The following is a 23,889-nucleotide window of genomic DNA, read 5'->3' as shown; positions in this document are numbered from 1 at the left end:
CAGACTGTGGGAGAGAGAGAGAGGGATGGACAGACTGTGGGAGAGAGAGAGAGAGGGATGGACAGACTGTGGGAGAGGGAGGGATGGACAGACTGTGGGAGAGAGAGAGGGGGATGGACAGACTGTGGGAGAGAGAGAGAGAGCGATGGACAGACTGTGGGAGAGAGAGGGATGGACAGACTGTGGGAGAGAGAGAGAGAGAGGGATGGACAGACTGTGGGAGAGAGAGAGAGAGAGATGGACAGACTGTGGGAGAGAGAGAGATGGACAGACTGTGGGAGAGGGAGAGAGCGATGGACAGACTGTGGGAGAGAGAGAGAGGGATGGACAGACTGTGGGAGAGAGAGAGAGAGATGGACAGACTGTGGGAGACAGAGAGAGCGATGGACAGACTGTGGGAGAGAGAGAGATGGACAGACTGTGGGAGAGAGAGAGCGATGGACAGACTGTGGGAGAGAGAGAGAGAGGGATGGACAGACTGTGGGAGAGAGAGAGAGGGATGGACAGACTGTCGGACAGAGAGAGAGAGATGGACAGACTGTGGGAGACAGAGAGAGCGATGGACAGACTGTGGGAGAGAGAGAGAGAGAGATGGACAGACTGTGGGAGAGAGAGAGAGAGAGATGGACAGACTGTGGGAGACAGAGAGAGAGGGATGGACAGACTGTGGGACAGAGAGAGCGAGATGGACAGACTGTGGGAGACAGAGAGAGCGATGGACAGACTGTGGGAGACAGAGAGAGAGAGGGATGGACAGACTGTGGGAGAGAGAGAGAGGGATGGACAGACTGTGGGAGACAGAGAGAGCGATGGACAGACTGTGGGAGAGAGAGAGAGAGATGGACAGACTGTGGGAGAGAGAGAGAGAGAGAGATGGGCAGACTGTGGGAGAGAGAGAGATGGACAGACTGTGGGAGACAGAGAGAGAGAGGGATGGACAGACTGTGGGACAGAGAGAGCGAGATGGACAGACTGTGGGAGACAGAGAGAGAGAGAGGGATGGACAGACTATGGGAGAGAGAGAGAGAGGGATGGACAGACTGTGGGAGACAGAGAGAGCGATGGACAGACTGTGGGAGAGAGAGAGAGAGAGATGGACAGACTGTGGGAGAGAGAGGGATGGACAGACTGTGGGAGAGAGAGAGAGGGATGGACAGACTGTGGGAGAGAGAGAGAGCGATGGACAGACTGTGGGAGACAGAGAGAGGGGGATGGACAGACTGTGGGAGAGAGAGAGAGCGATGGACAGACTGTGGGAGAGAGAGAGAGCGATGGACAGACTGTGGGAGACAGAGAGAGGGGGATGGACAGACTGTGGGAGAGAGAGAGAGCGATGGACAGACTGTGGGAGACAGAGAGAGGGATGGACAGACTGTGGGAGACAGAGAGAGAGAGAGAGATAAGGGTCACAGAGACAGAGAAATAGTAGAAAGAAAGACTTGCCTTTCTATAGCGCCTTTCACGACCACCGAACGTCTCAAAGCGCTTTACAGCCAATGAAGTACTTTTTGAAGTGTGGTCACTGTTGTAATGTGGGAAACGCAGCAGCCAATTTGTGCACAGCAAGCTCCCACAGATAGCAATGTGATAATGACCAGATAATCTGTTTTTGTTATAAAGGCTGAGGGATAAATATTGGCCCAGGACACCGGGGAGAACGCCCCCTGCCCTTCTTCGAAATAGTGCCACGGGATCTTTTACGTCTACCTAAGAGGGCAGACGTCTCATCCTCGGTTTAACGTCTCATCTGAAAGACGGCACCTCCAACAGTGCAGCACTCCCTCAGCACCGCACTGGGAGTGTCAGCCTGGCTTTAGGTGCTCAAGTTTCTGGAGTGGGACTTGAACCCACAATCTTCTGACTCAGAGGTGAGTGTGCTGCCCACTGAGCCACAGCGGACTAATAAAAATATGGAATAATGAGAGCAACGCAGAGCGTGAGTGTGACAGAGAGGGAAAGCAAGACAGAATGACAGTGGGAGACAGATTCCCGCTAAATGACAATACAGCCCCTTTAAGAGGATCGTAAACATCACCAGTGTGACTCGGGGCCGGGCGAGTGTTCGCGTGTTGCTGGTCAGATTATCAGTAGTAACCCGGGTAACTCACCACAATGTAAGCCTCGACCTGCAAGAGAGGACAATATCTGAATCAGGATTATTGCTGAACGAGTCGCTTCAGTGACACCCTCTGTTTACGGAGAGGATCAGTCCCCGCTATCAAACCTCACAGTATCAACGCCCGAACCCGTGGGGCCCACAGGCCCATTCTATGGTGCGCGGAGGCTGCAGTCCATCCCCGTGTTCCCATTAATTCCCATATACTCAACTTACTGATCCTAACGGATCGTATTTCTCCAACCATGAGGCAACAGCCCTTTCCAAACCCCCAGCCCACAAAATGCAAACAGGTTCAGCCAGTGAGTGAGAAACAAAGACAAACAGAACCGATTGACTTTAATATCCAGGTTTTCTTTTCATTTCTGCCCTTCCTCTCCTCACCGTCTCTCGGCTCAGTAAAAGTGGCCGTGAATCTGTCGGATTGTCGCAAAAACCCATCTGGTTCACTGATGTCCTTTCGGGGAGGAAACCCGCCGTCCTTACCCGGGCTGGGCCTGCAGGTGACTCCAGTCCCACACCACCGCGGTTGAACTGCCCTCTGAAGTGGCCGAGCGAGTCGCTCAGTTGTATCAAACCTGCTACAAAGATCAGCACACGGACTGCAGCGGTTCAAGAAGGCGGCTCACCGCCACCATCTCGGGCCAATTAGGGTCGGGCAGTAAATGCCGGCCTCGCCCACTGTCATTCTGTCTCGCTTTCCCTCCCTGTCACACTCACGCCCACATCCCAAGGATGGAAAAAAAAAATCAATACTGCATTTGTTGAGCTTTATGACACCAAATTATCAACAAGTATAATGTCAATGACCACAAACCTAACCAGAAATGAAGCGTTCTATATTTATAAAAATCCTTAGCCAAGACAGGAATGCCGAAACCGTCGCCAAAACTTGCATTCTGTAAGAAACCAGATGATAAGTTGGAATGCAGCTTGGAGTGGAGCCAAGACAAACCCGGCTTCACAGCTGGAGGTGGGCCCGGAGCGGTCTGTCAGAAGCCAGCGGTTTAACCGGAAGCGCCTGGTCCCACTCCTGACAAGTCCAGGACCTCAATTAGCCTCCCGGATATTCAGTGCACATCCCCAGGGTGAAGCAGCTTGAGCTTGTTCCAAAGGCCCCATTCCACAATCCGAGACAGGGAATGTCTCCCCTCGGCCTGACCCTACAACACGGAACAGCTCCCGCTGACCCCATGGATTCAGGGACTCGCTGGATGAGTCAGACAGCTCGGGACTGCCCCAGATCCAACGAACCTCAGCTCTCCTGCAACAGGGAGCGGGGAAATCAGCCAGGGTTCTGTGGCGGAACAGGCTTGAGGGGCTGAATGGCCTGCTGCTCCGCCTATGTTCCTGCTCCTAATCGCCATCCAATGACCCACACTGGAAGGAGTGTGTGAGAGAGAGAATGTTCAGTGAGACAGGGCGAGAGAGAGAGGGGCGAGAGAGAGAGAGAGGGGGCGAGAGAGAGAGAGGGGGGCGAGAGAGAGAGAGAGGGGGCGAGAGAGAGAGAGAGGGCGAGAGAGAGAGAGAGGGCGAGAGAGAGAGAGGGCGAGAGAGAGGGGGCGAGAGAGAGGGGGCGAGAGAGAGGGGGCGAGAGAGAGGGGGCGAGAGAGAGGGGGCGAGAGAGAGGGGGCGAGAGAGAGGGGGCGAGAGAGAGGGGGCGAGAGAGAGAGAGGGGGCGAGAGAGAGAGAGGGGGCGAGAGAGAGAGAGGGGGCGAGAGAGAGAGAGGGGGCGAGAGAGAGAGAGGGGGCGAGAGAGAGAGAGGGGGCGAGAGAGAGAGAGGGGGCGAGAGAGAGAGAGGGGGCGAGAGAGAGAGAGGGGGCGAGAGAGAGAGAGGGGGCGAGAGAGAGAGAGGGGGCGAGAGAGAGAGAGGGGCGAGAGAGAGAGAGGGCGAGAGAGAGGGGGCGAGAGAGAGGGGGCGAGAGAGAGAGGGGGCGAGAGAGAGAGAGGGGGCGAGAGAGAGAGAGGGGGCGAGAGAGAGAGAGGGGGCGAGAGAGAGAGAGGGGGCGAGAGAGAGAGAGGGGGCGAGAGAGAGAGAGGGGGCGAGAGAGAGAGAGGGGGCGAGAGAGAGAGAGGGGGCGAGAGAGAGAGAGGGGGCGAGAGAGAGAGAGGGGGCGAGAGAGAGAGAGGGGGCGAGAGAGAGAGAGGGGGCGAGAGAGAGAGAGGGGGCGAGAGAGAGAGAGGGGGCGAGAGAGAGAGAGGGGGCGAGAGAGAGAGAGGGGGCGAGAGAGAGAGAGGGGGCGAGAGAGAGAGAGGGGGCGAGAGAGAGAGAGGGGGCGAGAGAGAGAGAGGGGGCGAGAGAGAGAGAGGGGGCGAGAGAGAGAGAGGGGGCGAGAGAGAGAGGGGGCGAGAGAGAGAGGGGGCGAGAGAGAGAGGGGGCGAGAGAGAGAGGGGGCGAGAGAGAGAGAGGGGGCGAGAGAGAGAGAGGGGGCGAGAGAGAGAGAGGGGGCGAGAGAGAGAGAGGGGGCGAGAGAGAGAGAGGGGGCGAGAGAGAGAGAGGGGGCGAGAGAGAGAGAGGGGGCGAGAGAGAGAGAGGGGGCGAGAGAGAGAGAGGGGGCGAGAGAGAGAGAGGGGGCGAGAGAGAGAGAGGGGGCGAGAGAGAGAGGGGAGATCCAACAAAATTAAATGATGAGCAGTCCTGGGTCACGGGAAGTGTCCCAGCACACAGCGATCTACGGGAAGTGTCCCAGCACACAGTGATCTACGGGAAGTGTCCCAGCACACAGCGATCTACGGGAACTGTCCCAGTACACAGCGATCTACGGGAAGTGTCCCAGCACACAGCGATCTACAGGAACTGTCCCAGCACACAGTGGGCAGTAGGGATCAGGAGCAGGAATCCTGGCATTTTTCCTAATCCCTTATCCAGGGCACTGAAGCGAACGACTGACCCCCAATTGTTGCTGTGTCTGCGATTGGTCAGAGAGGCCAGTTCGATTAGTCACTTTGTTTTTATTGATTTAAATCATTGAACTGCGTGACACCAGAAACTGGCAGAGACAGAGAGCGGGAAATCTTACCTTCTGATTGGTGGGTCGCAGGTCAGGGGTGACGGTGAACACATTTATCAGCACTGTGAGTGGAACAGAGGGAAAAGGCAACAGTGAAAGAAAGTGCAGGTTTCATCTTCGCTTTTACTTATATTTAATAACCCGTGATTCGATTAAATACTCACCCACACATTCTGTGTTTCTATCGTTCTGTGCGGGGCCCAGACTGAATGCAGTACTCCAGACAGGCTCCTCCAGCCCTACAACCCCCCCCCCCCCCCCCCCCCCCGAGATCTCCACGCTCCTCCAATTCTGGCCTCTTGTCCATCCCCCACTCCCTTCGCCCCACCATTGGCGGCCGTGCCTTCAGCCACCGGGGCCCCGAGCTCTGGAATTCCCGCCCTAAACCTCTCCGCCTCTCTCTCCTCCTTTAAGACGCTCCTTAAAACCAACCTCCTTGACGCAGCTCTGCCCTAATATCTCATAATGTTGCTCGGTGTCAAATTTTGTTTGATAATCGCTCCTGTGAAGCCCCTTGGGACATTTCACTACATTAAAAGGTGCTATATAAATGCAAGTTGTTGTTGTTCCATCATGCCAAAATCGACTGGAGTCGGGAGTGAGACAGGAACATGAGATGTGTGTCCCTGTACGCGGCTCCCATCAGCTCTGCTTTTTTTGCTTATTATCTTCAATCTGTGTCCTCTGGTTACCGACCCTCCTGCCACTGGACACAGTTTCTCCTTATTTACTCCATCAAAACCCCTCATGATTTTGAACGCCTCGATTAAATCTCCCCTTAACCTTCTCTGCTCTAAGGAGAACAACCCCAGCTTCTCCAGTCTCTCCACGTAACTGAAGTCCCTCATCCCTGGGATCATTCTAGTAAACCTCGTCCGCACCCTCTCCCAGGCCTTGACATCCTTCCTAAAGTGCGGTGCCCAGAATCGGACACAATACTCCAGCTGAGGCCGAACCAGTGTTTTATAAAAGTTTAACATAACTTCCTTGCTTTTGTACTCTGTTCCTCTATTAATAAAGCCTTACTTTAACAGCCTCCTCAACTCGTCCCGCCACCTTCAAAGACTGGTGTACGCCCACCCCCAGTCTCTCTGTTCCTGCACCCCCTTTCACATTGTAGCCTATAGTTTATGTTGCCTCTCCTCGTTCATCCTACCAAAATGTATCACTTCACACTTTCTCTGTAGAGAGAAAGAAATGAGAAAAAAAAGGTAACGATTGATAGGGAGAGGGAAATAAAGAAGGAAACAAAAGGAAGAGAGAGAAGGAAAGAGAAAAAGGGAAAAGAAAGACAGAAAGTAAAAGAATGAAAGAACGAGAAAGAATTAAAGAAAAAGAGATAAAGAAAAGAAAGTGATAGTGAAAGCAGAGCGAGAGTGCGAGCGTGTGTTTATCCAGCACTTTAACATGGGGCAGATTTAGTCTTCACGGACTGAACCTGAACTACGGGAACAGACACACCTATCCTCAGTTTAATGTCTCATTCGAAAGATGGGCCCTCCAACAGTGCAGCGCTCCCTCAGTACTGCCCCTCCGACAGTGCGGCGCTCCCTCGGTACTGCCTCTCCGACAGTGCGGCGCTCCCTCAGTACTGCCCCTCCGGCAGTGCGGCGCTCCCTCAGTACTGCCCCTCCGACAATGCAGCGCTCCCTCAGTACTGCCCCTCCGACAGTGCGGCGCTCTCTCAGTACTGCTCCTCCGACAGTGCGGCGCTCCCTCAGTACTGCCCCTCCAACAGTGCAGTGCTCCCTTGGTACTGCCCCTCCGACAGTGCGCCGCTCCCTCGGTACTGCCCCTCCGACAGTGCGGTGCTCCCTCAGTACTGCCCCTCCGACAGTGCAGCGCTCCCTCAGTACTGCCCCTCCGACAGTGCAGCGCTCCCTCAGTACTGCCCCTCCGACAGTGCAGCGCTCCCTCGGTACTGCCCCTCTGACAGTGCGGCGCTCCCTCAGTACTGTCCCTCCGACAGTGTGGTGCTCCCTCAGTACTGCCCCTCCGACAGTGCGGCGCTCTCTCAGTACTGCCCCTCCGACAGTGCAGCGCTCCCTCAGTACTGCCCCTCCGACAGTGCGGTGCTCGCTCAGTACAGCATTGGGGAGTGTCAGCCTGGAGGGAGACTTGAACCCATGACTTTCTGACTTACAGGAGAGAGAGCTATGACCGAGTTAATGTGTGGGTAATGAGGGCCACTTCTCTCTGTATGATTAATACACAGGGATGTGCCGTCAGCCCATGTAGTGGGTAATGTCCAGGTGGGTGGAGTAAGGTGTACCTTTTTGCTTCGGTTTGTAGACAGGTTTGTCCGTCTGGATAAACACAGACGACCCCTTGGAGTCGATGGTAACGGTTGTGAAATTGTGGAAGATGTAGCCATCGTCGGTGAGATGCCGATTGCCCCAAACCTTTAACTGAGCCTGTCCACTGAAACCCGGAGGCACCTGGGAGACAAAGGAGAGAGATTAGAAGAGGGAAGGAGATTGATGACCACATTACAGCCCCGCAGACCCCCCCAGATCCCCCGACCCCTCCCCGACACCCTGACCCCTCCCCCGACATCGATACTTCCCCTCGACATCGATTCTCACTGGGATAGTGGTGAGGATGTGACGTTCTCTGTGATCGAATTCTCTCCTGCCTCTCACTGACTGGGCTTGTACCTGGACAGTGGCCACCGCAGAGATCTCAGAGAGTGACCAGCAATCGCGGGACTTTGCCCCGGCGAGTGTCGGCGCCTTCAGGAGACGAGGAGGAGGGAGGGACAGCGGAAGAGGAAAATAAACTTGAAAGAAAACAAAAATGCCAGGGCAACTACCTTTGTTTCTACGTTAGGCTTAATTCTAACAGTCCGGCTCCCATCTTCAAATTAAACAGTAAGTGGATCGACGAGCTGAATCACAACCCAAAACGTTGTATTCCTGGCCGATCCCCCGTGGAACTGTCCTCGAATCGCACACTGCAGGTGACGTGAGGTTTAAGGGCAGTGGGATCATTGGGCCAGGGTAGTATCATAGAATCTTACAGCACAGAAGGAAACCATTCAGCCCATCGTGCCTGTGAAAGATTCTCTCCATCGTAGTCCCACAGCTTTTTCCCCATAAACCTGCAACTTAGTCCTCTCCAAGTACCTGTCCAATTGTCTTTTGAAGGCTGGTGCACTGGTGTAATTCTGTCCCCATTCAAAAGTCCTTATTTTTAAATAATACTCTGATTTTATATTATTTATATCAAATGGCAAAATTTGTGGCAAGTTGGGAAGTGTTGGTTGCAGCAAGAGTTTCTCTGTTACAGGCTGAGGAGCCAAGACTAGCAAATCTGAGGCGCTTCAGCGCCACCACTGGCGGGAGGGTGTAATTGCAGCGTGACATGTTTACGTAGAAAGTTTCCATTGTAAATATATTTGTAGGAATTTATAATGGAAAAAGTCGACAGGAAGTGTGTGTAGACACAGATTTTTAATATACTGTTTAGAGATTAAGGGTCAATTTCTTATTTCACCTAGGGATCCATTTAGACCTGTGCAGCAAATTGCAGCAGTGCTGAGGAACTGGCGCTTAGCCACCAGAGAGAGACCAGCCATTTACTGGCTCACTGGGAACCTCTGTTGGCAGAAGCCAGTACTGCAGCATCACGCCACTAGGAAAATCTCTGCAAATGACCAGAACAGTTTAACTGTCGGATCCTGGGTCAGAATTACAGTTCAGAACTTCGCCTAAAAACATTTATTTTCTTAAATGCAAAATAATCCTTTTGAAAAAGTACAATGCAAAACTATTCATAATGTTCTCGCGGCTGTAGAATTTTGATGGGTGGATGTTGGTATAATCCTGGAACCAGGAACAGGTCAACGAGAGAAAGAGAGGAGAGGAAGTACAGGAGGTAGAAACTACAGGAGGGAAGGAAGGAAAGAGGGGAGGAAGAAAGGAAAAGAAAGAAAGAACTTGCATTTCCATAGCGCCTTTCACAACCTCAGGACGTCCCAAAGCGCTTTACAGTCAATGAAGTACTTTTGAAGTGTGGTCACTGTTGTAATGTAGGAAACGTGGCAGCCAATTTGCGCACAGCAAGCTCCCACACACAGCAATGTGATAATGACCGGATAATCTGTTTTTAGTGATAATATTGGCCAGGACACCGGGGAGAACGTCACTGCTCGTCTTTGAATAGTGCCATGGGATCTTTTACATCCACCTGAGAGGGCAGACAGGGCCTCGGTTTAACGTCTCAGTCGCACTGGTCAGGCTGCACCACGCGTACTGCACTCGGGCCGAGTCACCAAGCCACAAGGGAGACATCTGTCCTGGAAGAGCTTCAGAGAAGGGCCATGCGGCTGATCCCTGGTGTCAGAGAACAGGAGGCCGGAGAACCTTAGAGATACAAAATACTACATGGGAGAGAGAAGGTTAATCTTGAGTCATTCCTTCAGGGCGAGAGGACAGAGGGGCTGACTGGGGAAAGGCGAGGTCAAGACAAGGAGAGAGCAATCACTGGAATGGGCTCCGGGCAGGGACAAGGAATCATTCAAGGAATTGAAGACTGTGATGGGGGATCGTGGGTTGCGATGGATGAGCTTCTCTCATCGACAAGTTATCCTTGGGCCAAGGGTTCCAGCCAATGCGCTGGTAAAAAGTAGAACTCACAGCATGCAGCAAGAGTTCAGCACAAATACTTCCAGCTGGCCAGATCAGTTACACCATCTGTTAGACACAGAGCGCGAGTGTATCAGTGCAATGTGTGAGGGCGAGTGTATCAGAATGTGTGAGGGTGAGTGTACAGCACAAGTATATAAGTGCATCGCGGCGCAAGTGCTGCACTGTCGGAGGGGCAGTACTGAGGGAGCGCTGCACTGTCGGAGGGGCAGTACTGAGGGAGTGCTGCACTGTCGGAGGGGCAGTACTGAGGGAACGCTGCATTATCGGAGGGGCAGTACTGAGGAAGCGCCGCACTGTCAGAGGGGCAGTACTGAGGGAGCGCCGCACTGTCGGAGGGGCAGTACTGAGGGAGCGCCGCACTGTCGGAGGGGCAGTACTGAGGGAGCGCCGCACTGTCGGAGGGGCAGTACTGAGGGAGCGCCGCACTGTCGGAGGGGCAGTACTGAGGGAGCGCCGCACTGTCGGAGGGGCAGTACTGAGGGAGCGCTGCACTGTCGGAGGAGCAGTACTGAGGGAGCGCCGCACTGTCGGAGGGGCAGTACTGAGGGAGCGCCGCACCGTCGGAGGGGCAGTACTGAGGGAGCGCCGCACTGTCGGAGGGGCAGTACTGAGGGAGCGCCGCACTGTCGGAGGGGCAGTACTGAGGGAGTGCCGCACTGTCGGAGGTGCCGTCTTTCGGATGAGACGTTAAACCGAGGCCCCGTCTGCCCTCTCAGGTGGAAGTAAAAGATCCCACGGTACTATTGCAAAGAAGAGCGGGGGAGTTCTCCCCGGTGTCCTGGGGCCAATATTTATCCCTCAATCAACATCACTAATACAGATGATCTGGTCATTATCACATTGCTGTTCATTGAAATCTTGCTGTGAACAAATTGGCTGCCGCGATTCCTACTTTACAACAGTGGCTACAACTTGAAATGTATTCATTGGAAGTGAAGTGACTTGGGAAGCACCGTGGTGGTGAAAGGCGCTATAGAAATGCAAGATCCTTCTTTGGTAACAGAATGATTTCGGGAGATCTCCACAGCTCACTCCAGTCAGGCAGAAAATGGCACCTGTGTCAGACGCTGGTAGGAATCAAAACGTGGCAAATACTTCACAGTGCTTGTTACAACACTCCATGAGACTTGAACGGAAGCTGCTCAGGCCTCCGCTGCACCGGACACTGTGTCCTGTAACTCCTGGCATCATTCCTTTTCAGTTAGGCCTTCATCGAATTGAAATTTGCCACTCGGAGGGTCGTGTTAGTGAATTTCATTCCCCTTGGGGGCAGAAACTTTCTCAGTCCTTGGTCAGAATAAGCCAAGCCTGCCCCGACTCTCACTGGGGTACGGGTTCCACAGGCACTGACTCTCACTGGGGTACGGGTTCCACAGACACTGACTCTCACTGGGGTACGGGTTCCACAGACACTGACTCTCACTGGGGTACGGGTTCCACACACACTGACTCTCACTGGGGTACGGGTTCCACAGGCACTGACTCTCACTGGGGTACGGGTTCCACAGGCACTGACTCTCACTGGGGTACGGGTTCCACACACACTGACTCTCACTGGGGTACGGGTTCCACAGACACTGACTCTCACTGGGGTACGGGTTCCACACACACTGACTCTCACTGGGGTACGGGTTCCACTGACGCTGACTCTCACTGGGGTACGGGTTCCACTGACGCTGACTCTCACTGGGGTACGGGTTCCACACACACTGACTCTCACTGGGGTATGGGTTCCACACACACTGACTCTCACTGGGGTACGGGTTCCACACACACTGACTCTCACTAGGGTATGGGTTCCACACACACTGGCTCTCACTGGGGTATGGGTTCCACACACACTGACTCTCACTGGGGTACGAGTTCCACTGACACTGACTCTCACTGGGGTACGGGTTCCACAGACACTGACTCTCACTGGGGTACGGGTTCCACAGACACTGACTCTCACTGGGGTACGGGTTCCACAGGCACTGACTATCACTGGGGTACGGGTTCCACAGGCACTGACTCTCACTGGGGTACGGGTTCCACAGACACTGACTCTCACTGGGGTACAGGTTCCATACACACTGACTCTCACTGGGGTATGGGTTCCACAGACACTGACTCTCACTGGGGTACGGGTTCCACACACACTGACTCTCACTGGGGTACGGGTTCCACAGACACTGACTCTCACTGGGGTACGGGTTCCACACACACTGACTCTCACTGGGGTACGGGTTCCACACACACTGACTCTCACTGGGGTACGGGTTCCACAGACACTGACTCTCACTGGGGTACGGGTTCCACACACACTGACTCTCACTAGGGTATGGGTTCCACACACACTGGCTCTCACTGGGGTATGGGTTCCACACACACTGACTCTCACTGGGGTACGAGTTCCACTGACACTGACTCTCACTGGGGTACGGGTTCCACAGACACTGACTCTCACTGGGGTACGGGTTCCACAGACACTGACTCTCACTGGGGTACGGGTTCCACAGGCACTGACTCTCACTGGGGTACGGGTTCCACAGGCACTGACTCTCACTGGGGTATGGGTTCCACACACACTGACTCTCACTGGGGTACGGGTTCCACAGGCACTGACTCTCACTGGGGTACGGGTTCCACACACACTGACTCTCACTGGGGTACGGGTTCCACACACACTGACTCTCACTGGGGTATGGGTTCCACACACACTGACTCTCACTGGGGTACGGGTTCCACAGGCACTGACTCTCACTGGGGTACGGGTTCCACACACACTGACTCTCACTGGGGTACAGGTTCCACACACACTGACTCTCACTGGGGTATGGGTTCCACACACACTGACTCTCACTGGGGTACGGGTTCCACAGGCACTGACTCTCACTGGGGTACGGGTTCCACAGACACTGACTCTCACTGGGGTACGGGTTCCACACACACTGACTCTCACTGGGGTACGGGTTCCACAGGCACTGACTCTCACTGGGGTACGGGTTCCACACACACTGACTCTCACTGGGGTACGGGTTCCACACACACTGACTCTCACTGGGGTACGGGTTCCACAGACACTGACTCTCACTGGGGTACGGGTTCCACACACACTGACTCTCACTGGGGTACGGGTTCCACACACACTGACTCTCACTGGGGTACGGGTTCCACACACACTGACTCCCACTGGGGTACGGGTTCCACAGGCACTGACTCTCACTGGGGTACGGGTTCCACACACACTGAATCTCACTGGGGTACGGGTTCCACAGACACTGACTCTCACTGGGGTATGGGTTCCACACACACTGACTCTCACTGGGGTACGGGTTCCACACACACTGACTCTCACTGGGGTATGGGTTCCACACACACTGACTCTCACTGGGGTACGGGTTCCACAGACACTGAATCTCACTGGGGTACGGGTTCCACAGACACTGACTCTCACTGGGGTATGGGTTCCACACACACTGACTCTCACTGGGGTACGGGTTCCACAGACACTGACTCTCACTGGGGTACAGGTTCCACAGACACTGACTCTCACTGGGGTACGGGTTCCACAGACACTGACTCTCACTGGGGTACGGGTTCCACACACACTGACTCTCACTGGGGTACGGGTTCCACAGGCACTGACTCTCACTGGGGTACGGGTTCCAGGGGTGGTATCGGTCCTCCTGGCCGGGCCTGCCCTTTCCATTCATGATGACTGGTTTGTGATGGGGAAGAACTCTCTTGCGGGTCCAGCGACACCCATCAGGGCTGAGCTAACACCACACAGCCAACGTGCAAATGGAGTCTCTTACAGGCTTCACGAAACAGGTTTGCAGCCACACTGCGTCCCCGCAGTCACCGGCGAACAATCAAAGCCCGAGTGAAGTGAAGTGCAGTCCGAGCTGGGTCACCGTGGGGCAAACATTCTCCCTGAGCTTTCAGTGCCCTCTGAAGGGGCAGTGTCTGTCTGCCCCTCTCCCTGCGGCACACTCGGATAATCAGAGAAAGCTGGTGTCAGGAGCAGGGTGGACAGAATCTCTGAGAAATCATGGGGCAAATAAAGAGAAGTGAGAGTATAACCCAGAGAACCGGGAGTCGGCAGAAACTTTACTCTTTGCTCCAATAAGGTGCTGACGTTTCATGAATAACTTCACAAACAGACTCAGGCTGCCGTCCGCGGAATCCTGTTGGTGAAAGCTTCCTTCAGCCAGCTCGGTGTGAGCAGAGTCGGTCTCCATTCCTGAACCAGTGCTGGGAGCAGGCATTGGCGGTCGAATGTCACCAAAGGCCAGCGGGCCAGCACTGGATGGCAGGGGGTGGGCAGGGATTTCTTGACCACAGACGTGTGTTCAGACGTATGGCCGGTTTAACAAACGGGACCCGGAGTAGACAGCGTGGAAGAAAGAAAGGAAGAAAGTCGGGGAGTGAGAACGAGACCTTGTGTCATCGATCCAAATTTGCTCATGATCCAGAGCTGGGTGGGAACGTAAGTTGTGAGGATGTAAAGAGGCTGCAAAGGGTTATAGGCAGGCTAAGTGAGTGGGCAAGAACATGGCGAATGGAACGTAATGTGGGGAAATGAGAAGTTATCCATTTTGGCACAAAAATAGAAAAGCAGAGTATTTGTTAAATGGTGAGAGATTGGGAAATGTTGGTGTTCAGAGGGACCTGGGTGTCCTTGTACACGAATCACTGAAAGTTAACATGCAGGTACAGCAAGCAATTAGGAAAGCAAATGGTATGTTGGCCTTTATTACAAGAGGATTTGAGTATAAGAGTAAAGACATCTTACTGCAATTATATAGGGCCCTGGTGAGACCACACCTGGAGTATTGTGGACAGTTTTGGTCTCCTTACCTAAGGAAGGATATACTTGCCATAGAGGGAGTGCAACGAAGGTTCACCAGACTGGTTCCTGGGATGGGGGGATTGTCCTATGAGGAGAGATTGAGTAGACTAGGCCTATATTCTCTAGCGTTTAGAAGAATGAGAGGTGATCTCATTGAAACATACAAAATTCTTACAGGGCTTGACAGGGTAGATGCAGGGAGGATGTTTCCCCCTGGCTGGGGAGTCTAGAACCAGGGGTCACAGTCTCAGGATAAGGGGTCGGCCATTTAGGACTGAGATGAGGAGGAATTTCTTCACTCAGAGGGTGGTGAATCTTTGGAATTCTCTACCCCAGAGGGCTGTGGAGGCTCAGTCACTGAAGGGCCGAATGGGATATTCCTGCTCCTATTTCTTATGTTCTTATGAGACAGAGCGAGACATTGAAAAGGAGCCTGACAGAAAATGAGAGTGAGCCAGAAACAGGCAGAGAGCGTGCGAGAGACCGACAGAATGAGAGACAGAGAGAGACAGTCAGAAACAGTGAAACAGGAAGGTAGATAAGTGACAGTATGAGGGAGAGGATGAGAAAGTGACAGTATTTGGATGAGAGAGAAAGAGACCATGTGGTGGAATCAGAAAGTGACCCACGCGGTTGTCAATTTCACCACCACAAATAAACTTTGCCAAAAACTGTTGGCTCCCCTTCCCAACTTTTCTGACAGTAAATCATTGTAACCTTACCTTTAATCTGACCGTCCCCTTTTCTGCAAAAAAAACCACACAATTCCATGTTTTTAGTTACTAAAATGCTCGGTAATCAGTTTAACAAAAACATCCTTCATTCAACAAGTTGGGATCAGCAAAAACCTGCAGCAAATATTCCCGAAGCAGAAATAAAATGAGAACTCACCGAGCACCGAGCCCCGACTGTGAGCGACAATTTCTCCTTTAGCCACCAGCTGAACGTGGACCTCGGTGTGTTTGAGAGGTTTGAATATTGTGACACTGATCCGCCCTTCGACCCCTGCTCTGAAAACCGAGGGCGCCGTTACCAGGTAACCCCTAGAACACACAGCGGGGAAGTTAGTGTCAAGCCCGGTCCCTCTGTGGCACCGAGTGTCCTGCAGCCCCACAACTGCCCCTGGCCAACCCCCAGACACACAGACAGCACACACACACAGCGCGCTCACACACAACACACAGCGCACACACACACAACACACAGCGCACACACACAGCGCGCACACACACAACACACAGCGCACACACAACACACCACACACACCGCACACAGCGCACACACCACACACACCACACCGCGCGCGCACACACACAACCACACCGCACACGCACACCACAGCGCACAACACACAGCGCACACACACCGCACACAGACACACACAGTGCACACAGCACACACACACCACACACCACACCGCGCGCGCACACACACCACACCGCGCGCGCACACCACACCGCGCGCACACCACACCGCGCGCACACACACACACACACACAACCACACCGCACACGCACACCACAGCGCACAACACACAGCGCACACACACCGCACACACCACACACACAGTGCACACAGCACACACAGACACACACACACCACACAGAGCACACACACAGTGCACATACAGACACAGACACACAGTGCACACACAGACACAGACACACAGTGCACACACCACACAGCACACACACACACAGACACACACACACCACACACACAGTGCACACAGCACACACACACACAGAGCACACACACACAGCACTTACTGTCTTTGTTGGCTGCAGCAGCAGAGAATGCAGCCCCAGAGCAAACTGGCTAAAATCCCCCAGCAGCGGCTGATGCGCCTCATTTCCAGACTCCGTTCAGCAGGGGCAGGGAAGGCTGATCCAGATGCTGCCAAGTTGCCCTGTGCTCACAGTGGGAGCGGGGTGGGGGCCATCGAGCTGTCGGAACCCCCCCGAGCACCTCCACCGAGACCCTCGCTCTCACCGGGCGCTCTGGGTTCTCAAGTCCGGCCAAGTTTGTGACTTAACTTCTCCCCCTCCTCTCTTCTGGGAATTAACTTCTTCCTCCTTGTAACAAAGTTGGGAAACTTTTTCATTCAAAGTTGGAGGCTGGGAAGCTCCCGCTCTCTCCGCACTCGCGCCTTAGGGAAAGTGCATTCCTTGGAAAGGTTTTTTTTGTGTGTGTGTGAAGATTGAATTCTGCTTTGATGTGGAAGCTTTTGTTTCTCGGGTGTCTCTCTGGTTTTCCCTGGTTCGGTCTGGTTGGCTGTGCCATGAAGGCTCTCTCCGCCCAGAGAGACAGCATTGGGCTGAGGTGCTCACAGTCAGAAACTTCAAACCACCCTCTTCACCAATAACATCTCCGGCTTACAAACAGCGGCCCGCCTCCGCCGCACACCCGCCAACTTCGCTGGACACCAAATGAACAAGATGCGCCTGGGAGAGGAGGACCGGGAATTCCCTGCACAGGACTCGCGGAGCGGCGTAACTCAGGCGGAGCAGGACCTCACCTCCTCATTCCAGAGCCTCAGGCGGAGCAGGACCTCGCCTCCTCATTCCAGAGCCTCAGGCGGAGCAGGACCTCGCCTCCTCATTCCAGAGCCTCAGGCGGAGCAGGACCTCACCTCCTCATTCCAGAGCAAACCAGAGACACAGGCGGAGCAGGACCTCACCTCCTCATTCCAGAGCAAACCAGAGACACAGGCGGAGCAGGACCTCACCTCCTCACTCCAGAGCAAACCAGAGACACAGGCGGAGCAGGACCTCACCTCCTCATTCCAGAGCAAACCAGAGACTCAGGCGGAGCAGGACCTCACCTCCTCATTCCAGAGCAAACCAGAGACTCAGGCGGAGCAGGACCTCACCTCCTCATTCCAGAGCCTCAGGCGGAGCAGGACCTCACCTTCTCATTCCAGAGCAAACCAGAGACACAGGCGGAGCAGGACCTCGCCTCCTCATTCCAGAGCAAACCAGAGACACAGGCGGAGCAGGACCTCGCCTCCTCATTCCAGAGCAAACCAGAGACACAGGCGGAGCAGGACCTCGCCTCCTCATTCCAGAGCCTCAGGCGGAGCAGGACCTCACCTCATTCCAGAGCAAACCAGAGACACAGGCGGAGCAGGACCTCACCTCCTCATTCCAGAGCCTCAGGCGGAGCAGGACCTCACCTTCTCATTCCAGAGCAAACCAGAGACACAGGCGGAGCAGGACCTCGCCTCCTCATTCCAGAGCAAACCAGAGACTCGGGCGGAGCAGGACCTCGCCTCCTCATTCCAGAGCAAACCAGAGACACAGGCGGAGCAGGACCTCGCCTCCTCATTCCAGAGCAAACCAGAGACACAGGCGGAGCAGGACCTCGCCTCCTCATTCCAGAGCAAACCAGAGACACAGGCGGAGCAGGACCTCGCCTCCTCATTCCAGAGCAAACCAGAGACACAGGCGGAGCAGGACCTCGCCTCCTCATTCCAGAGCAAACCAGAGACTTGGGCGGAGCAGGACCTCCCCTCCTCATTCCAGAGCAAACCAGAGACTTGGGCGGAGCAGGACCTCACCTCCTCATTCCAGAGCAAACCAGAGACACAGGCGGAGCAGGACCTCACCTCCTCATTCCAGAGCAAACCAGAGACTCGGGCGGAGCAGGACCTCCCCTCCTCATTCCAGAGCAAACCAGAGACTCGGGCGGAGCAGGACCTCGCCTCCTCATTCCAGAGCAAACCAGAGACTCGGGCGGAGCAGGACCTTGCCTCCTCATTCCAGAGCAAACCAGAGACTCAGGCGGAGCAGGACCTCACCTCCTCATTCCAGGGCAAACCAGATACTCGGGCGGAGCAGGACCTCGCCTCCTCACTCCAGGGCAAACCAGAGACTCGGGCGGAGCAGGACCTCGCCTCCTCATTCCAGGGCAAACCAGAGACTCAGGCGGAGCAGGACCTCGCCTCCTCATTCCAGAGCAAACCAGAGACTCAGGCGGAGCAGGACCTCTCCTCCTCATTCCAGAGCAAACCAGAGACACAGGCGGAGCAGGACCTCGCCTCCTCATTCCAGAGCAAACCAGAGACACAGGCGGAGCAGGACCTCGCCTCCTCATTCCAGAGCAAACTAGAGACTCGGGCGGAGCGGGACCTCGCCTCCTCATTCCAGAGCAAACCAGAGACTCAGGCGGAGCAGGACCTCGCCTCCTCATTCCAGGGCAAACCAGAGACTCGGGCGGAGCAGGACCTCGCCTCCTCATGCCAGGGCAAACCAGAGACTCAGGCGGAGCAGGACCTCGCCTCCTCATTCCAGAGCAAACCAGCGACTCAGGCGGAGCAGGACCTCGCCTCCTCATTCCAGAGCAAACCAGCGACACAGGCTGACAGAGAATTTCCTCCACCCTCTTCTGGAATCCCCTCACCACCAATCAAACTCCAGTCACACCGCTCAGGCGCGCCCGGGTGGCCCAGGAGATGGAGCACGCGGTGTCCGCCGGCACGCTCGAGTACTTCCGTGACCGGTGGGCGCCGCGGGGACTGGAGTGCATAATTGATTTGGACAACCAAATTTTAATTTGATTTGTTAACGTTTATTTAAAGTTTTATTAGTTACAGTTTATTTGTTTATTTTTGATTGGTCCTACCAAAAGAGGAACACCGCTCAGGATCCCACCTAATCATTCACAAGCTGCTCGGCACAGTTAGCAGAGATCAGTACACAGCAAAATACTGCAGATGCTGGAAATCCGAAATAACAACAGAACATGCTGGAAAAACTCAGCAGGCCAGACAGCATCCGTGGAGAGAGAATAGAGTCAACGTTTCGGGTGAAAACTCTATTTTTTCTCCACGGACGCTGCCTGGCCTGCTGAGTTTTTCCAGCAGAGATCAGTTCCGGTCACTCCGCGGGAGTTTAACTTTCTCACACTGTAACTAGGATGACTGACAGGTCCTGGTGGATCCGACGGGCCGCGTTGCTCAGGGCAGGTCCTCTTGACCCCCTGGATCAACCTCTGTTAACTTCTCGCAACTCTCCACTCCTCCCTGATTCAACTCGACAACCTCCAACAATCTGCCTCTCTACCAGCTCCTGGATTCTCTCCTTCCCCACAACTTCCTCCTGACAGGAGATTGGGTCAGCAATGCTCCAAAGTCAACTCCACCCTGCCAACAAGCCAACTTCATCTCACCACAGGACCTTAGACTTTGGACTCGCTCAATATCATCTCCTCCCTGTCCTCTGCTTACAACCAGGACATAGCTATCCTAATCTTTTTCATGTGTATGTAATCTGATTTCCATGTGTCCATTTGTGTCCATATTCTGTCTGCCTCTCTGGTTCCCCAATCCCATCCCTTCTATCTTTCTCTTGGCTGCTCTCGCTCTCTTCTCTTCCATCTCCACCGCTTCCTGTCACCCATACATTTCTCCCCTCTCAGGAACTTAGCCCCCCACGACACCACAATACTTACCCTAAACCATCACTCTCTCTCTTAGGCAGTCCCTCAGAACCGAGGATGACTTGCTTCCACATTAAAAATGAGTTCTCAGGTGACTGATGAGTCCAATGCGGGACCTACAGTCTCTGTCACAGGTGGGGCAGATGGTGGTTCAAGGGGCGGTTCAAGGGGCGGTTCAAGGGGCGGGTGGGTGGGGTGCTTGGGTTGACGTGCGCTCCTTGCGCTGTTTGCGTTTGGCTTCCGCTTGCTCCCAGCGAAGAGACTCGAGGTGTTCGCCGCCTTCCCAGATGCTTCTCCTCCACTTTGTGCGGTCTTGGGCCAGGGATTCCCAGGTGTCGGTGGGGATGTTACACTTTTTCAAGGAGGCTTTGAGGGTGTCCTTGAAGTGTTTCCTCTGCCCACCTGGGGCTCTCTTGCCGTGTCGGAGCTCCGAGTAGAGCGCTTGTTTTGGGAGTCTCGTATCGGGCATGCGGACAATGTGACCCGTCCATCGGAGCGGATCGAGCGTGGTCAAAGCTTCGATGCTGGGGATGTTGGCCTGAGCAAGAACACTGACGTTGGTGCACCTATCCTGCCAATGGATTTGCAGGATCTTGCGGAGGCAGCGTTGGTGGTACCTCTCCAGTGCTTTGAGGTGCCTGCTGTACATGGTCCATGTCCCTGAGGCATACAGCAGGGCGGGTATCACTGCTGCTCTGTAGACCATGAGCTTAGTGCCGGGTTTGAGGTCCTGGTCTTCAAACACTCTCTTCCTCAGGCGACTGAAGGCTGCACTGGCACACTGAAGGCGGTGTTGGGCTTAGTCACTACCTCTCTGCTAGCCCGCAGCGATCCTCTGTGCCCCTCCCATTCTCCGAATGGCCTCTCAAGGCACCCGACCCTGCTCCATCCCCCTCTCACACCAACTTTCCCATCCCACCACTGCCCCCTTTGACTCTGCCAACATATCAACAATCGCCACCCTCTCCCCATTTCCCTCCAGAAAGTCCCTTCACTTGCAAACAATGGCCCTTGCCACCCGTGACCTTATTATGGATGATCCTGGCTTTGACTGATACTTGGCTCATGGTTGGTGACCCCTTGCCCCCCACCTGGCTGTACAGTCCACCACCTGCCCTGTCTGACCTACAGTGGTGGCGGTGTGGTCCTTATCGACAAATCTTACCTTGATCTCTCCATGGGTCATAATTCCTTCTCATCCTCCTCGAGCTCTCTGCAATCTCTGACACTGTCGACCGCACCTCTTCCAACGTTTCTCCTCCATCGTCCAACTGAGTGGGACAGCCCGCACCGCGCCTAGTTACAATCATCTATCAAATCAAAGCCAGAGCACCTCCAGCAAGGGCTTCGCTTCCCGCTCCTGCATCATTACCTCCGAGTCCCCCGAGGATCTATTCCAGTCTACGGAATCACCTGCTAGCAGCTTGTTTCTGCTGCCCGCTCTGCCTGTGAGCTGACCATCTCCGACACAGTGAATTCCAGGAACACCCTTCGTCTCCCCAATGTGACAGAGTCTCCAACAGCTGCTCAAGCTCAGAAACTTCGCGTTCAACTGCAAGTAATTACACAGCATTACACAGAATGTACAGCCCAGAAACAGGCCATTCGACCCAACCAGTCCGTGCCGGTGTTTCTGCTCCACACGAGCCTCCTCCCACCCTCTTCATCTCACCCTATCACCATATCCTTCTATTCCTTTCTCCCTCATGTGTTTATCCAGCTTCCCCTTAAATGATTCTCTGCTATTCACCTCGACCGCTCCCTGTGGGAGCGAGTTCCACATTCTCACCACTCTCTGGGGAAAGAAGTTTCTCCTGAATTCCCCATTGGATTTATTAGTGACTATCTTATATTTATGGCCCCTAGTCCTGCACAAGTGGAGACACTTCCCGTACAACAACAACTTGTATTTATATAGCCCCTTTATTGTAGAAAACAATGCAAGGGGATTCACAAAAGCACATCAGACAAAACACTGACACGGAGCCACACAAGGAGAAATTAGGGCAGGTGACCAAATGCTTGGTCAAAGAGGTCGGTTTTAAGGAGCCTCTTAAAGGAGGAGAGGCGGAGAGGTTTAGGGAGGGAATTCCAGAGCTTAGGACCCAGGCAGCTGAACGGCCACCAATGGTGGAGCGATGGAAGTCGGGGATGTGCAAGAGGCCAGAATTGGAGGAGCGCAGAGATCTCGGAGGGCTGGAGGAGGTTACAGAGATAGCCCCCCAGCTCCATTCTTGTACGCTGTGTGCTGTAGCGCTTCACTCTGGAGAAGCAGGGTGCCCAGGCAGCTGTCAATCCCAGAGCGGGGTACAGACCGTGTCCGAGAGCAGGTTCCGGGGCAGCAGGCAATGCAGTCAACACCATGAGAGTTAGTGTACAGCATCAGTCAGCCCATCCAGCTGGCCCCGGTTCAAAACTGAGATTGATGGATTTTTGTTGGGCGAGGGTATTAAGGGTTATGGAACCAAGGCGGGGAGATGGAGTTAAGATACAGATCAGCCATGATCAAATTGAATGGTGGAACAGACTAGAGGGGCTGAATGGCCTGTTCCTGTTCCTATGTTGCAGAGTCAAAACCTGAGCACAAAGTTCACCCGCTTAATACCGCAACTGATTTTCACAACAAACGCCTGTCCAGCTCCCTCTTACACTTCCTGATGTTATCAGCCATGATCACCCACCCCCGGCCCCCACCCCCCCGGCCCCCTCAGGCAATTCATTCCAAACATTCCCCACCTTCTGTGAAGTAGTTGGACCTGCTCCACTCCCCTTCCCCTCGCCTCTGTACCATCCACAGGACCAATCTTGTTGACCCTTTAATGAACCCTGCCGTCTCCATAGACACACAATGTCCCCACAGTCCCCACCAGCTCCCATCGGGGCTTATCTTTTTATAAATTTATTAATTAATTCTCGGGAGGTGGGCGTCGCTGGCACGGCCAGCATTTATTGCCCATCCCTAGTTGCCCCTTGAGAAGGTGGTGGTGAGCCGCCTTGAACCGCTGCAGTCCGTGTGGTGAAGGTGCTCCCACAGTGCTGTTTGGGAGGGAGTTCCAGGATTTTGACCCAGCGACGATGAAGGAACGGCCGATATATTTCCAAGTCAGGATGGTGTGTGACTTGGAGGGGAACTTGGAGGTGGTGGTGTTCCCATGCACCTGCTGCCCTTGTCCTTCTAGGTGGAAGAGGTCGCAGGTTTGGGATGTGCTGCCGAAGAAGCCTTGGCGAGTTGCTGCAGTGCATCTTGTAGATGGTACACACTGCAGCCACGGTGCGCCGGTGGTGGAGGGAGTGAATGTTTAAAGTGGTGGATGGGGTGCCAATCAAGCGGGCTGCTTTGTCCTCACTGTTACCATATTCTGCAGCACTAGAATGAAACCCTTTAAAAAGGTCAAGTGATTCGAATTTATTTGCCTACTTTGTGTCTTTTGCTGCTATGCTGACATGTGACCTCTAACCTCTAACCTGTGATGTCTAAGCGAATTGCCAGCGGGAAGAGCTCCTGGGATTCACTGGGAGAAGCTTGTGTTCAGGTGGAGCTAACTCACCTGGTGCTCGGTCATGACACGGAAGAGCAATCACCTCTGGTCACCAGCTGGCCCTGCCCTCTGCCTGGCACATCCGCGGGCCTGCTGCACTGGGGAGGGGGTGGATGAGTCATTTGGGATGTCACCAGGTTGGAGCTGATGATCTCGACAGTTGCAGTCTGAGATCTCACGACAGACACTCAGACAAGCTGCTCCACTCTGGACAGCAGCCCCAAGAAGAATTCTGAGTCTGAAGGTTGTGGGTTCAAGTCCCCACTCCAGAGACTTGAGCCCTTAATCCAGGCCGGCAGT

At 54.3% G+C, this 23,889-nt stretch overlaps 1 protein-coding gene across 1 annotated transcript; it reads right to left on the bottom strand.

The window, feature by feature from the left end:
* Window positions 1-2,084: 2,084 nt before the first annotated feature.
* LOC147107968 (C3 and PZP-like alpha-2-macroglobulin domain-containing protein 8) lies at window positions 2,085-16,891 on the bottom strand. Its single transcript, XM_086005977.1, has 6 exons — window positions 16,381-16,891; window positions 15,503-15,654; window positions 15,334-15,356; window positions 7,401-7,566; window positions 5,138-5,190; window positions 2,085-2,126 (listed from the first exon to the last, which is right to left on the bottom strand). The coding sequence occupies exons 1-6, from the start codon at window positions 16,461-16,463 to the stop codon at window positions 2,085-2,087; spliced, it is 519 nt and encodes a 172-aa protein (XP_085862103.1). The 5' UTR covers window positions 16,464-16,891.
* Between the last annotated feature and the right edge of the window lie 6,998 nt (window positions 16,892-23,889).

Source organism: Somniosus microcephalus, chromosome 13 (assembly GCF_052327205.1).
Source record: "Somniosus microcephalus isolate GS21.2 chromosome 13, FLI_Smic_1.0, whole genome shotgun sequence".
Lineage (NCBI taxonomy): Eukaryota > Metazoa > Chordata > Chondrichthyes > Squaliformes > Somniosidae > Somniosus > Somniosus microcephalus.
Note: the sequence above shows the minus strand (reverse complement) of the source record. Positions and strands in the feature narration are given on the sequence as shown.